Genomic DNA, 16891 nt, shown 5'->3' with positions numbered 1-16891 from the left:
TTGAAACCTACCACCTGCTTGTATGGCTCTTGCTATTCCTGGCTTCTTAAATCTGCAGGGATGGGTGGGCTGGTGGATTGGGCCTGGGAAACAAAAGAGACTGACCTCTACAATAACAAAACACAACAGTAAAGACATACTAAAGGTGCAATAAAATCACTTTAGATAAGAATAAAAAAGATTTAGTATAGAACACAGTGGTTCAAGGATAGCAACGTTAGCATATTTCAAGGGATAAGGACAAATTACAATAAATGGACAAAAATGTGACAATACAGTCAGTCATAGATTAGGCATAGATTAAATATAACATTCAGGCATAGATTAAATATAACATTCAGCTGATGGCACAGTAGTAAAAAAGACGACGGAAAGCTAGCTGGAATCTGTTTGAAAACTAATCTTCTTCAGGACACTTGCAAGTTGTTTGTTTGTAGACTCTTATCTGCTTATTCAGAGACCTTGAATCAATCACAGGTTTTTCCGCTCTCTGGCTCATCCCTGATGCAGTAAGCATGAGTGGCTCAAAATGGCTGCCTTATCTTGGTAAGAATCCAATAACTGCTGCAATGACCTAAAAACTGAATAAATAGATGAGAGTCTGCAAAAGCTCACACCCTGGAAATCTAGTTGGTCTCTAAGGGTGCTACTGGACTCACTTCTTGCTCTTCTACTACAGACCAACACAGCCACATGAAACTACAAAAAAACTTGCAAGTGTTCAGAAGAAAATGATTTTCAAAACACTACATTCCCTTTTGGTACAAGAGCTCAGAAAAGTCCCACTGCTAATCCAGGTCTCCACCTGACACCACTACCCCTTTCTCATACTGCCGGATATACCACCTTCTCTCTGGGAAGTAACTGTAGCCAGCAACAAATCAGAAAGAGCATCTCCTTCTGAAAGACTCGTACTTCCACAACTCCATAGTGCATTAAAGGCTTCGCCCAGTTGTCACATTTCCTGCCTGTGGGGACAGTCTTTTGTGCTGTAGGGATGATGAGCTCCTCCGCTGCTCTTCCCCTTTACCACTTTTGGAACACAGGACCAAGTAGGCATAGTGTAGTTACAGAGATCAGACTTCAAGCAATTTTAATAAACAATTAAGAGTATACATGGGCTGAATCCACACTTACTGGCATAGCGCAAAACAGTTGGAATGATAGTGCCTTCCTGGCGCGATTTTTGACGTTATCATGCCACGAGTGGCACGATGACATCAGAAATCACGCCAGGAAGGTGCTATCATTCCAACTGTTTCGCACTATGCCGGTAAATATGGATTCAGCCATGGCCTGTACAAGCATAAGACTGAGCAACCTTTTAAATACTAGGTGATAACATATAGTCTTCTAACCCTAACTCTAGACATATCCTAATAACGTTGTTGCTAGGAGAGGCTAGTAACTCTTGAAGTTACAGCAGTTTAAAGGTCTTGCATTACCTCTATTCTCCTGATTACTGGTTTCTCCCCATTGTCCTTTGGCATGTGGCTGAGATGCATCCCCAATGTGAAAATTTAATGCTTTGTGTATTTGCCTATCTGAGAACAATGAACAAGAAGAGCTTTTTTGGGAGTTCATCACCCTCTGGCCTCAATCCTGATCTTCCTGGCACACAAGGAAGAGAGACGATCTAGCCTTTTGGCTTTCCCAGGCTCTATTCTTTGGGTGCGACATTCTAGCAAAGATGTTCCACTCTAGTCAGGTCCAGTTGCATAACTAAGCACTGAAGCGTTCTGTGCTTGGCAGATTGATGACTCATCTCCTGTTGTTTTCCTTTTGTCAGCATTTACCAGCAGTGAAAGCTTCTGGAGCATGTGTAGAGTGAAGGTTTAATTGTCAAAGCATCAGATGAATTCTAGGATGGAGGGCATTGCTCCACAAAGGATAGTATGTAATTTTTTAAATCTCTTTCACATCCCTCCCTTTTTTGTCAAAGTTTCCAGATTACCAGAACTATATTATGAATGGCTGTGTGAAGGAAAATCCAACAATGGAACGTTCGATTGCTCTTTGTAATGGAATTTCTCAGTGGGTACAACTAATGGTACTCAATAGACCAACACCACAACTTAGATCTGAAGTATTCATCAAATTCATTCGTGTGGCCCAGGTCAGTCTAGTCACAAACTCTCTGGAGTTTGGTCCTTTCTTTTTCTGCTTAATAATTTGTCATCTCTTTAATATTTGTAAATCAAAAGATTCTAAAGTTTAAAAAATTATACTGACTTAGAAGTATTTGTGCAGGAAAGGTGAATAGGTAGCGATGGGACAAAATATGAATATGGACATTGGGTAAGAGTATTTTTTTAAAAGCTGCACTGAAAGGAACTGTTTAAATGGGATAATTCTTATTGCCTTGAGGCCATCCTCCTGCCCTACAATGTTAAGAAGTCAGATACATAAATTTGACAAAATCAGAACTAAATAATGACTGCTGTTCATTTCTCAATACAGAAACTTCATCAGCTGCAGAATTTTAATACATTAATGGCTGTAATTGGTGGTCTGTGCCACAGTTCCATCTCTAGACTTAAAGAAACTAGTTCTCATGTTCCACATGACATCCATAAGGTTAGTTGTACTCTTCTTTGGTGCTTGATTGGTTTAATACAGAATAATCCTGAAGGTATTGCAATTGCAGCTGAAACTTGTTTCTAAAAAGAAACTTTTAGATGTAGTACCTCAGCTGAGGATGCTGATCTATAGAACGGGCTGTAAAAATATTGCATTTAATTTGAACTGCAAGTGTGCTGGCAAGGGGTGTCATTTAGTTTGAAAGTGGTCTTAATGACAATCATAGCAGATTAATTTCTCTTTTGTTTTTCTTTAGGTGTTCAATGAAATGACAGAACTACTGTCATCCTATAGGAACTATGATAATTATCGGCGTGCCTACAGTGAATGCAGTAACTTTAAAATCCCTATCCTTGGAGTACATCTGAAAGATTTGATCTCCCTTTATGAGGCCATGCCGGATTACTTGGAAGACAAAAAAGTTAATGTTCATAAGTTGTACTCTTTGTACAATCATGTTGATGAACTGATACAACTGCAGGAAATGGCACCTCCTTTGGAGGCTAACAAAGATCTCGTTCATCTTCTCACAGTAAGTGTGTTTTTTGATTACAGACTGTACTTTCTCCCATTTATAATTATAGTCAAGTGGAATTACTTTAACGTCAGGCAGAGATGTCAATCAGGACAATTTGTAGTGAGTAGGCTATTGTGCCCTGTTGGTGTCCACTTTGAAGCAAGTATCAATAGGCCTGTAGGGGAAAGTGTATGCTTATATACTTTCCTAAACAGGAATCAAAGCTAACTGGTGTACTTTTGGGATCCTGAACCAGCATAGTCATACTGTGTTTATTAGATACTTATTAGCTGTTTCATCCTATTGATTGCATTGACTTATATTATGTAATCAGCCTTGAGTTTCAGTGAGGAAGGCAGACTATAAATAAAGTAAATACATTTATTTAATTGTTTTAAAACATTTATTAGCTGCCTTTCTACTTTGCAGCAACTCAAGAGGACTTGCAATATAAATAAAATAATCATAAAATGAATAAAAATACAACTTAAAAGCAGTTTAAGACTTCCAGTAGTGTAGAAATAAAGTTAATTTAAAAAGTCCTAAATAAAAATATAAAATAAATAAATAGTATTGTTTAGTGGCTTCATTAGAACCCCATTCAAATGGAATCATAGTGGTGTAGCTGCAGCCATTTTTTTCTGTATATATCTGTCTGTGGCTTCATTTAGCTTTAACAATACATTAATAACTTTTCACCGGTCACCCAAGTTGCATGGTAAGTGTGCCAATGGTGCAATTGCTGAGTTGTACAGCAACTGTAGGATGTACTATGCCAGGCAGCTAACCATCATGACATGTTAGTTCTAGACTCAAACACCATTCCATAGCACCCCAAAAGTAATTTTTGGCAGCAGGTCCATTGCAACAGTAATATTTGAATTCTCTTTCAGACTAGTAACTCCCGTTTCCCTTATATCAGATTTTTTCTCTTTGACTTTGATCCTCAAAACATCTGCTTCCCACTGCATTTCAGCAAAATAACTTGACACATCAGAAATGAACATATCTGTGATCTTTCACAATTTAAGTGTAAAGCCACCTAAGTGAAAACTGCCATCATTCTGTGAATATTAATGTGAAGCATAAATTATTTCTGTTTTGCTTAGGATACAAACAAGATTTTAAATTCCATTGAAATTCTAGAGAATTTTCCTTATTGAAGGAATAAGTTATTCCTTATTGAAAAAATTCAGTTGATCAGATAAAATATCTTTTAAAATTCAAGATTAAAAATGAGCTGAAATCACAGTTTCTGAACTTAAAATGGACAGCTATATGTCCCCCTTAATTTGTCTTGCCTGTTTCATATATCATAAGATAAATAGGTAGATCTTTCATGTGCAAAAATATCTTGGGATAGAAAGAATTGCAGTGACACACAGCTCACCCACAAGATACATTTCAGCTGACTGTTCACCTGGAGAAGGTTGTTTACACACTAGGTTTATGAATCACGTGGAGGAAGAGGGAGCTTGGCACTCTGTTACCTGAACATACCTGATTTAGCTAGTTATTTTGCTGTTCATTTTGTAGTAATCACTCTAATAATAATGATAATGATAATAGCAATAGCATATACCAGTCTTCTGGACAGATTAGTGCCTCAGTCAGAGTGGTGAACAGTAGCATTACTCCACAATACAGCTGGGGAGCTGGGACTGTGAGAGACTTACCCAAGGCCCTCTGCTGAACTCATGGCAATATTATTATTATTATTATTATTATTATTATTATTATTATTTGATTTATAGACTGCTCTTCAGGACAACGTAATACCTACTCAGAGCAGTTTACAAAGTATGTTATTATTATCCTCACAACAATCACCCTGTGAGGTGAATGGGGCTGAGAGAGCTCTGAGAGAGCTGTGACTGACCCAAGGTCACACTGCTAGCTTCAAGCAGAGGAGTGGGGAATCAAACCCGGCTCTCCAGATTAGAGTCCTACTGCTCTTAACCACTATATTAAACTGGTTCAAACCAGCTGATTGTTGTGCTGATTCTCAGCCCAACTACTTAATCACTATGCAAAATGTTATTATATTAACTCTTAATTCCCACATATTTATTGAGAACCCCCCCCCAACTTTTCTTGTGGAAGAATACCCCACTTTTCTTGTGGAAACTCAAAATGGCTTACACCATCATTCTTCTCCGTTTGATCCTCACAACACTAACTGCATGAGGTTGGTTAGGCTGAGAGTGTGTGACTTACTAAAGATCATCTAACGAGCTTCCATGGGGATTTGAAGCATGGTCTCCCAGTCCCTACTTAAATGCTCTAACTAGGGCTTAGTTAAACCCGTAATACTGATAATGTTTAGTGTTCATACTAATGTTTAGTGTTTATACATTGGCTTTCTGCTGATGTAATGGCAATGAAATTCACAAATGGATCTAAAATGGATTTCACCCACATGTTTCTTTTTTAGGTTAATGTTTGGTTTTTTAAGAATAGACAGAAGGAAAATGGAGAGTGGGCAAAGAAGACAGGAAGAAAAGACAGGTTCTTTGTGCACTTTATCTTAGTGGTTCCTATAACAATTTTAAGGAAGTTCAATATTAATCTCATAAGAAAAATTGGCTGGTCACAAACTTTTAATTTGACAACTGTCCTTTACAGAGACGGTGTATAAAAGCTGTATTTGATTCAAAGAGAGTGACTCATACAAAAAACTAATTTCTTTATAAAGATATTGGGGACATGTCCTTGTATTCTTCACTTTAGTTGCCTTAGTAGTTGAGGATACAGTTTCAGGATTTCCCTATAAAGCAGACCGAGAATGAGCTACCAGCTGATAGACATTGAAAGCTAGGCAAGAAGTGACAATTGAATTTTATTGGTGCTACTCCAACCTTCCAAATGATTGGTTCTTTAGAGTATGGATTCCTGCTGAAAGTTTGCTAGTTTTCTTCTTACTTGTGTCACACAGGCCTTTTATTATTAGTAGTAATAGTATTGATTTTGTGTGGTACAATGAAAGCTTTTTTCTGCAACCTTCTAACCAGTTACAGTGTTTAGGGAAGTAACCTATTCCTGTGTTTTTGTTGCAGCTGTCCCTTGACCTTTATTATACAGAAGATGAAATTTATGAACTTTCATATGCTCGAGAGCCAAGGAGTCACCGTGCTGCAGTAAGGATCCTAACAAATTATTTCAAAATTAAAGTATAATCTTCATCATCCAGATATTTTCCCCTAGACATTTAAATATTACCCATGGATTATTTTTCTAACTTGCAGTACATCGTGATGTCGAAAAAACTCCTATGTTTCTGAATAAGAATATTGTATAGAAGAAGATTAATGTGCTCACCAGCTATTGTTCAGCATTCTCCTAGTTCATGCCAATGACATTAACTCTATACAGCTAGGATATACAGCTAAGAATTTAATAGTAGCTCTCAGACATATGTTTTCATTGCTATATGTACATTGAGAGAACTTCCTAAAACAAATATTGAATGCCTCTATTAGATGTACAAGTTTGGTAACAGAGCATTACTATTCTCTTTTCTTCAATAATACAAATGTATCATTCTTATTTTAGCCTTTGACACCTTCCAAACCACCAGTAGTAGCAGACTGGGCTTCTGGTATAGCTCCAAAACCTGATCTAAAGATAATTAGCAAACATGTTCAGAGAATGGTAGATGTGAGTATGTTTTATTATTTACTATGTATGTTTTATGTCATTTTCCTACTACACATTATGGGGTCTCACAGATATGTCCTGCTAGCAAAATCACTTTCCTTCAAAGTCACTTTCCTGTGGGATCCAACCCATTACTCAGTATGGAGGATGGTAGACGTGACGCATTTGCTCATCATATAGTTGCAGTCTCAGTATCAATCAGGAAAAGTGTGTGTAGAGTAAGAGCAGGAAAATACTGTGATGACTTTAATTCATATGTTGTATACTGCTAAATTATATAGTAGGAGGTGGTAATCATGCCAGAGGCATGCTGACCTCTATGGTGACCAAATCATACAACCCAGTCATATGAGAATGTTGATACCTTCTGGAGACATCGAGGTTGTGTTTATAAAATGTCCCCAGTGCTGCATATAACCTGAATTCCACTGTGCACAAGGACAGTAGGAGGTTGTGGGGGTGGAAATATGGCAGCTTGAGCATAAGGGGATTTGTGAGGAAGTAGGAGGAGAGAAAATCAAATAACTGTATAGTGTGGAGGGGTCTACCATCACTGCCAAGTTGTGTAAGCAACAAAAACACTTCCAATTTCTGAGTTAGCTGTACATTAAACAAAGCTATGGAAAACATGCAGTATATGTACTTCTGCAGTTGGCTAAGTTCAGAGTAAAATCAAGAGCCCACAGAAGTGTCTTTACTCTGTTAACAGAATAAAATTATCATATATCATTCTAGTTCATGGAAGACTGTGCTACTTCTGTTGGCTATGGTAATGAAAGGGATGGAGATTCCCTACTCAGAAATACGACCACAAAATTTGAAACAAACAAACAAACGCATCAATTTATGTAATTGTATCCCACGTTTGAAGGATCTCAGGACAGTGTACATGCTGTACTTCCTTCGACCATAATATAATCCTGTAAGTTAGTAACACCTTTCTAGATAGTAAATTAATTTTAAAATACTCATTATAAAGCTTTCCTAGAGTTAATAATTCGATACTAATCTGTTACAAAGCAAGTACTGTTCAAAAACCTAAAGTAGTATTTTTGTTCGTTTGTTTTAATTTTCCTCTAACCTTATCTAGTCTGTCTTCAAAAATTATGATCATGATCAGGACGGTTACATTTGTCAGGAAGAATTTGAGAAGATTGCAGCAAGCTTTCCTTTTTCCTTTTGTATAATGGACAAGGACAGGTGTGTATACCCAACCATTGGCTTTACATTTACTTTTGCATTGCAAAGATGCCAGCGTAACTTATGTATAGATGAGCAGCTCACCTTCCATGCTGTCCATTTGTTGAAGTTTTCCCCATGGAACAAGTGGGTTTTGTGATACAGAAGAAGTAGTGAAAAGAGTGACATATCCTGCAGGCTATTAACCCTGCTGTACAGATCCTTGACTTACAACCTAACTGCATATTAGACACACCTCAGCCCTTAGCAGGGATAGAGTTTGATTTCAAAGTAGTGTTTGATCTGGCCATTCTGCTGCCAGTTTATCCAAATCATTTGATGTTGGAACTTATTTATGAACAATGAGTTTTGAACCAGGCATTGTGCTTTATCAAAGTTCTTGGCTACCAGCTTCAGAGGTGGGCTTGGCAAGAAGCACAGAATTGTATTCCCTCCAAATTCTGAATACAGTAAGTTCTTGATCAAATGGAAGAAATACTCAGTTGGGAGAATTAATTTCAATTCTAGTACTGAGTTGGTATCATGCAGATATCTGGCACTGCAACCAATTAGTTGGGATGCTCTTGTCTCTGAAGGAATTAACCTGACTAGCAGCTATAATGAACATCTGGAGTACCTTCATTTCTTTTTGTCAGAAGGTGAGGAACTAATGAGGCCAGGGAGTCATTTGAAACGTCCTGAAAGATGATTAGCATACCAGAGGAGGTCATCTGCTGGAGGCACAGAGAAATTGTTGCTAAATGATTTGGAAATGAGGATCCCAAATAATGCCCATGATTGAAGCTGCAGAACCCATGATTGAAGTTGCAGATTCAGCAATTTAAAACTTTTAAAAAACTACTACCATTACTGACCCTGACTTTGTCTACTTTGGTGCAGACCATCAGACACAGGCAACATTGTATAGTCTTGGTTGGGATCTCCATGCCATGTCGCTGGTAGCTCTTCACATTCTGCTGGCAGCTCTTCACAGTCCTTTTTATCACCCTGAATAATTTGATATTCTCTGCAAAGTTCGCTACTTTATTACTTGCCCCCAGTTCCAAAATATTTATGAAGAAATTAAATGGCATCTATCCTAATACCAATACATATGGAAGCCCATTGCTCACTTCCCTCTTATGAGAACTGTCCATGTATTACTACTCTCTAGCTTCTTGTCATTTAGGCTAGCTGTGGCTAGGATTGTCCAGTATGATGCATGCTGTATGGTTGCTGTATGTGGGCTACCCTTGAAAAGCTCTTGGGAACTTTGACTTATACAAAATGCTGTAGCCAGGATGTTGACTAGCGTGGTTTGTAGGGAACATATCACTCCAGTTTTAGCCTATGTATCCTGGTTCCCAATTTGTTTCTGGGCACAATTCAGAGTGCTGGCAATGACCCTATACAGTTTGGGACTAGCATTCTTAAAGGACTGCCTACTACCACAGCCACACACACCTACCAAATTGTTAGGGTTATTTTCCAAGGCCATGCCAGGCAACCCTAGGTGTAAACCCCTAGAGATAACATTTTGGTTTTCTCAACCCAGTGCCCTGATGTGTTCCCAAAGGGTTAACATTTGAAGAAGAGAACATGAGTAATTCTTGTATGTTTCAGATTCCTGTTGTGCCTTTTTCCTCCTCCTTCAGTTCTGTTCATTGTCTACTATGGCATTAGAAATTGTAAAGAGCGATTTAAAGGTACTAGTGGTTTAAATTATTCCTTGGGCTCCTTCTTTGTTTTGATAATTGTACTGCATATTCAGAATCAGTTGTGAAGGCTGCTTCTTAAGCAGTTTTGCTGAATTTTAGATGAACTGCTGCAGAACTCGCTACCTACTTGACAGGAATATGCCATGAGTTTGTGTGAGCACACATTTATGTATGTATTTGCCTATATTTGTGGCTCTGAAAATGAATTAAGTGAAATACGAAGCTTCACACGTGATGCTCTTTCTTGTTTGTTTGCAGGGAAGGCCTGATTAGCAGGGATGAAATAACAGCGTACTTCATGAGGGCCAGCTCAATTTATTCTAAATTAGGCCTTGGCTTTTCCCACAACTTCCAGGAGACCACTTACCTAAAGCCTACGTTCTGTGACAACTGCGCTGGATTTGTAAGCTTGGAGGGGGGCAGTGTTGGTGGTGGGTAGGAGATGTATTTTAAAAAATAAAATGTGCAATACTATCTGTGACAGTTTTTGTAAGTCATTTTTATTATTATATAAACTGTAAGCGGGGGACTTAAAAGGAGCATCTTGTGGGGAGATTTGTGGGGAGCATCTTATTTTCCTCTCCCCCACTATTTCTTATTTCTCTTCTCTGAAAGCCTCTGTATCTCCCCCCCTTTCCTGTTTCCTTCTCTCCTTCCAACCCACCTGCCAACCTACCTTTATCTGTTCCCATCTTCAGCTTTTCCTTCTTCCCTTCCCTTGGCAGCCTGGGAAAGGTTTGGCCCAGTTGTGTGGTGCCAGCCACTGGGCTGGGCTGAGTGGTGTGGTACTGGGCCCAGTGACATGGTAAGGAACCTGTAAGGACCTCAAGGAGGCACCTCACTTTCCACTGTATTCTCCTCCCCATGCTATTCCTTTCTTCTCTCCTCTTAAAAGCCCCTGTATCCTTAGCTCTTCCTGTTTCTGTCTCTTTCCTGCCCACCCACTGCCCAACCTTTTATCTGCCACCCCACACACATCTTCAGCTATATATATTTACTTCATATGTATCCTACCTTTCTCCCCAGTGGGGAAGCAAAGCAACTGACATTGTTCTCCCCTCCTCCATTTTACCCTCACAACATTCCTGCAAGGTAAGTTAGTCTGACAGTGTATGACTGGCCATGTGTATGACTGGTCACCATGTAAGCTTCCATCACAGAGTGGGGTTTGAACCTGGGTTTTCCAGAATCTATAGTCTGAAACTCTATACACTACACCATACTGTTTTTTGTTGGTTGCTATTGAACATTATGAGGCAGGCAGGTCTGAGTAAATCATACATGTTAACAAGTAGCCTTGTGGTTGCTGGTGGATGTGGCCCCTATAAATCCTCCCTCAGATGCCAAAACAGCCCTGGAAAGGGCCCTCTCCCTCCCCCTCTCCCTTCTACTGACAGAAACTAAGATGTCAAGGCTGATAATACTATTGTGGTTACCCAGCAACAGCTACTGACGGCATTCATTTCTTAAAGCTATAGGCACTGTTTCTATCACTGTTTCTGTTTTTTTAACCCACAATGTATTTTTTTTAAAGATTTCAGAGTTTTTGCAAAATCCTGGGGCTTTTCTAAAGTTTGTAGAAATATCTGTTTTGTCTGAGTAGGGCCCCAGTCTCCAAATTTAAGTATCCCTAGATGGGGCCATGCTGAGAATTAGATATATTGGTAGTTTGATTCTTAGGATGAGTAAATTAACTTTTCCTCATTCCTTGCTTTATTATCTCTCCCTCTCTCATCCCCACTCTGTCTTCGGCTTTCCCTTTTTCTTTCTCATCCTCTCTCTGCACCTCCCAGTCTGCTGACGTTAATACTGTCTGTAATGCTACTCAAAGGACATGATTGGTATGCATGTCCAGCCCCCAGCATTGTCAGTTAAAGTCTGGGAAAGACAGCTGCAATGGGGTTTGTGGTGGCTGCTGCTAAATATATTAATATAAGATCAGTTGGATCAGTGATATGTCTGAGTGGGGTGAATCCTATCCCTAACCTACCACTCCACTGAACAAAGTTTATTTATTAATTAAATTTTTATATCCTCTTTTCCTTTGGGCTTAAGTTTGGAGATTTCCACCAAATTAAGTGGCTCTTCCATTGGAGGAAGAGCCACTTAAGCTGAAGGAAGGCTTCTTAGGCTGGAGGGGGGCTACTTGGAGGTCTGTTTTATGCTGAGATGGTGGAAAGCATATATGGTAGGCTTACTTGGCTAGAGATATCAAGACTTTTGTAAGATGAGACTCAACATCCTGAGATGCTCAGGAGAAAGGTGGGCATAAAAATATTTAAATATTTCAAATAAATAAAGGTTTCCTTTGATCATTCCCACACATGTTTAAACATATCTTGTTTATTCAGGGCATAACATCTAAATGTGACCCATTCCTCACATTGTGGTGCAAGATTCTGGGTTTTGTGTCCCTGGGTTTTGTGTATGGATGTATGGTGCAGGCTTTTCTACTCTAGGTATTGCCAGTATAGTCTCCACCAGGTTGGTGGTGAGGGTTGAGTGGGTAAGAATATTTGGATTATTGCAGTGCTTGTTTTCTAAAGAAGACTTGATATGATCAGTTGAGAGAACCCATACAGTGGTGACTACTATTTTATGTATTGCATTAAAATGAAAGTAGCCCAACAAGTAATACAGGTAGTCAGAACTGATGCCCTTCACATTTCTGTATAGCCCCTTAAATACTATGGTATATCTATTTAATCTATGACCGCTATGCAGTCTTTACCTTGGAGGAATCAAGGTGCTTGAGGACCCACAGGCATGGCAGGAAACACTGTCACCTCCTCCTAAGAAGCCTGATGACCAGTTTTATTGCTACTTGCAAATCAAAACAGGTTCTTATTTATATATTTATTGAATTTTTATACCACCTCTACCTCAAACAAGGCCGGAAACAGTTTACAAAGATTACAACCAGAATACAGCTAATAAAACAATGTAATCCAAATAACTGGGATAACCTAAACTTAAGCAGCCAAGTGGCAAAAATTTAAAATGCTGTGTCATGGCTGGTTAAAAGCCTGCTTGAAATAATTCCTAAAGAGGTCCCACAGGGCATACATGCCATTGGAAAGGGCATTCTACCAGGATGGGGCCACCACAGAGAAAGCCCTTGACCTGGTGGTTCTCTGAATTTAGTGAATGGGTTGTTTTTAAAATAGCTTCAGTTCTCTGAAATCTGCCAAAATTTGCTAATAATTTACTAAGACAAACATGTATTAAGTGGAGACTAAACTGCACCTAGTTTTGAAGGTGGTATTGTGGGTGGCTACAAATTCGTATCTTCCCCATTAATCTTCTTGTTTTGAGATATCTTAGACTGTTAATAAGAAAAATGTTGCTTGTTGAGAAAGAGTAAAGGAAAGTAGCAGATCTTGGAACATATAGGTGGGTGGTCATCCATTTCAGATAATTTAGCTGAGTAGGGACTAGAATTGTTAAAGGGTACAACTACAGTTTTAACTTCAATGCCATTTCTGCTTCAATTTCAGCTTTGGGGGGTTATTAAACAAGGATATAGGTGTAAAGGTAAGTGACATCCTGAAACATTTATCAGAAACATTTATTTATCAGAAACATTTCTATGTCACCTTTCCACCCAAATGGGGTCTCTAAGGCAGTAAACATCAAAACATTTCAATATATTAAAACACCATTTTAAACAAAGTGTATATAAAATAACTCAGTAAAAACATATAAACACACATAACACAAAAACTAGGGAAAAGGAGGAAAACAGTTATTGGGGGTATGCAAATGAAACAAAAAGTCTTCATCCATGGGCAGAAGACAACTATAGAGGAAGACAGATGTATCTCCCTGTGGAGAGAGTTCCAAAGTTTAGGCACTGACGATGAAGGCCCTTTCTTGGGTTGCCACCCATCCAGCCTCAGATGGCAGGAGTTTCCAAAGCAGGGCCTCCAAAAATGACCAGAGTGGACGGGTAGGTTCATATGGGAGAAGGCATTACTTAAAGTATGCTGGCCATAACCAATATAGGGCTTTAAAAGTCAATACCAGCAGCTTGAATTGGGTCTAGAAGCAAATTGGGAGCTGGTGCAGATGGAACAAGATGGGATGTGATATGAACCCTATGACCCACTCCAGTCAACATCCTTGCTGCAGCATTCTGCATCGACTGTAACTTCTGGACAGTTTTCAAGGAAAGCTCAGCGTCAAGAGCATTGCAGTAATCTAATCTAGATGTTGCCATGGCATGCAGCATAGCCGCAAGATCTTCCGCCCAGGAAAGGCATAAGATGGGTCACCGGCCAAAGCTGGTGAAAGGCATCTCTGGCAACCACTGCTAGCTGTTTATCCAACAGGTGGACTAGGAGCACCCCCAAGCTACAAACTAAGGCAAGTGTAAGCCCATTCAGAACAAGTAATATTCCATTTCCTGGATCAAACATTCCCTCAACCAGTAGCACCTTCATTTTGTTCGGATTTAAATTTCAGTTTGTTAGCCCTCAGCCAGTCCAAAATCACCTCCAGGTACCTGTTCAGTTTACATAGCCTACCTAGGATCTGCTGGAAGTGCAAAATAGAGATGTCATCTGCACATGATGGGAACTCAGCCCAAATCTCTGGATTACCTCTCCCAGTGGCTTCACATAGATGTTGAAGAACATGTGGGACAAGATGAAACCTTGCAGAATCCTGTAGGCCAGCATCACACTCTGAACAGTGCCTCCCAATCCCAACCCCAAAAGGCAGTTTGGAAGGATACCATGATAGATGGAATCAAAAGCCACTGAGAGGTCCAGGAAAATTAATAGGACTGCATTTCCACAATCCATCTTTTGGGGCATTTAATCTACCAGGGTAACCAAGGCCATTTCCATCTCATAGCCAGGTCTGAAACCAAATTGGAATGGATCCAAACAATCTATTTCATTCAGGAATCACTGAGGCTGGCCAGCTACATTTGTTCCATCACTTTGCTCCAGAATGGTACATTTGGACGGGACTATGGTTATTCAACTCTCTTGTGTCCAGAGGAAGGTTTCTTTAGGAGGAGATGCATCACTGCTCGTTTCAAGGAAGGAGCAATGCCCCCACTCTTAGAGAAGCATTTATCCAGTTTCCAGCCCTCCCCCTGGCAGATTTAAGCAGCCAGAAGGAATAAGGGTCTTACAAGCAGGTGGTGGACCTCAACTTCCTGAGTATCCCACCCACATCCTCAGACTGGACAAGCTGAACTGTATCCCATACAATTAAACAAATCAGGGCCCTGGGACCATCCAATCCTGTTGCTGCTAATGTAGAGTCAAGTTAGAATGGATGTGAGAGATTTTATCCACAAAGTGCTTAACAAAATGATAGCAGTGGAATGATAGCAGTCCTGTAGGCTGGAACCCAATAGGTCTCTGACCACCCAGAGTAATTCCACAGGTCTATACTGTGCAGATGCAGTGATCACAGAGAAATATTGTTTCTTCACCGCCATCATCACCACAGAGTAGGCTTTAAAATAAGCTGGAGCCCATGCCTGGTCAGATTCATCCCAAGTCCTTCTCCAGCATTGCCTTTCTTGTATTTTCATTATCCGCAGCCCCTCAGTAACCAAGGGGCTGCCAAGGCTCTTAGATCTGAGAGAGGCCTGATCATGTTCATTGCTTGGGTTATTTCCTCGCTCTAGAGGTCCATCAGAAGATTTAGTTGGAAAACAGTCTTTAAATAGGACTCACAAAGCAGTGCAGTATAATAGTTACAGCCTTAGAATGCTTTACTATATCCATAACCACATGCTGTGTTATGAATATGGCTCCCTGTGCACCAGGAGCAGCTTTTTGGAAGGAGTATTTTGTGCTGCATCAGAGGTTGGTGGTGGTGTGGAACTTGTGATCCACAGATTTACATTATAACCTGGATAAAAGAATATATGGCAGCAATCCTAAGCATACTTACTAGGGATAAATCCTATTGAATTTACTTCCAAGTATAGATGGTCAGCACTGCAAATTTGATTTGTTTTGATGTAATCTAAATATGGAATGCCCTGACCTGGGTAGCCCAGGCAAGCCCAATCTTGTCAGATCTCAGAAGCTAAACAAAGTCAGCCTTGGTTAGTAATTGGATGGGAGACCTCCAAAGAAGACCGGAGTTGCAGAGGCAGGCAGTGGCAAACCACTTCTGTTAGTCTCTTGCCTTGAAGACCCCAGTAGGGGTCACCATATGTCAACTATGACTTAATGGCACTGTCCACCACCACCGAGTATATTTAAAACCGCCCCAAAACTAATACAGAATCTAGGGTAGCAGAGAGTGCTATTTACAATTTTGTTTCATACAGGGCTTCTGTAAAACGCTTCAGATGATAGGAGATGAAAGAATTGATCTATTGGTTTCTGACATCAAGTCAGTGAACTGACTCTGTTTTTGTTTGCAGATTGTGGTATGAACTGTCACAAGCAATGCAAAGATCTGGTTGTGTTTGAATGTAAGAGAAGATCTAAAGCTACAGTGGTGGATAACAGCCCTGCTTCAGCCCTTGCATCTAGCCTCTGTCCCATGGGGTTGAAGGAGCATATCCATGGTAAGAAGGTTTCAGTTAATGAAATGTTCTGGAATAATTGTTACTTAAGATCCAGTTTAATGCAGAGTTCAATAATATCATCTCTTAGTGATCCAGCATCTGATGAAGAGAACTGTGGTTCTCGAAAGCTTATGCTACAGTAAAGTTGGTTAGTCTTAAAGGTGCTACTGGACTCTTTTCTATTTATCTCTTAGTGAGTGAGTATTGGTTTATTTCTTTATTTACCCCGTACACACTGCCTCCCAACATAAACCTCCTTAAACAGATTTGGGGCTTCATAGACAGTTAAGGGCAGTCACAACAGGATACTTGTCTAACCTCTATTTGTCAAGTAGAGAGCCCTTACGCAAATCCACATCAGGTCCTCTCTCTCCTCTGCCCAGAGGTTCCACCAGACAGGCAGCCAGCTCCCTATATTTACTACCTTCTCACCCAGCTACTATCTAGGCCTACTGGGGAAAGGGAGCTCAGTGTTTACTCTCTCCACATGGTGCCGCCATTTAGTTAACTAGGCCCATTGGTCATGACCAGAATGCTTGATGTTCATGTGTGTGTTATTTCCCCTCAGCCAACAACTTCAGGCCAGCCAGGTTAAAACAGAAACCAGAATAACTTTGATTTACAAGATGTTTAACACACATAGACTTAATGATATTAAGAGGTACATATGTGGTGCCTCTGGCTGGCTAGGATCCT

The 16891-nt window shown here is 39.9% G+C and overlaps 1 protein-coding gene across 1 annotated transcript in view; it reads left to right on the top strand.

The window, feature by feature from the left end:
• The window catches only part of RASGRP1 (RAS guanyl releasing protein 1), a 60064-nt gene that overhangs the window by 37241 nt on the left and 5932 nt on the right, over positions 1–16891 (top strand). Inside the window, exons 7-15 of the mRNA XM_054972251.1 lie at positions 1943–2116; positions 2461–2577; positions 2837–3112; positions 6154–6234; positions 6650–6754; positions 7845–7954; positions 9910–10054; positions 13149–13185; positions 16049–16195. Coding sequence (XP_054828226.1) covers positions 1943–2116; positions 2461–2577; positions 2837–3112; positions 6154–6234; positions 6650–6754; positions 7845–7954; positions 9910–10054; positions 13149–13185; positions 16049–16195 — 1192 coding nt within the window. The remainder of the gene's footprint in view (positions 1–1942; positions 2117–2460; positions 2578–2836; positions 3113–6153; positions 6235–6649; positions 6755–7844; positions 7955–9909; positions 10055–13148; positions 13186–16048; positions 16196–16891) is intronic.

This window comes from Eublepharis macularius, chromosome 2 (assembly GCF_028583425.1).
Source record: "Eublepharis macularius isolate TG4126 chromosome 2, MPM_Emac_v1.0, whole genome shotgun sequence".
Classification (NCBI taxonomy): domain Eukaryota; kingdom Metazoa; phylum Chordata; class Lepidosauria; order Squamata; family Eublepharidae; genus Eublepharis; species Eublepharis macularius.
Note: the sequence above shows the minus strand (reverse complement) of the source record. Positions and strands in the feature narration are given on the sequence as shown.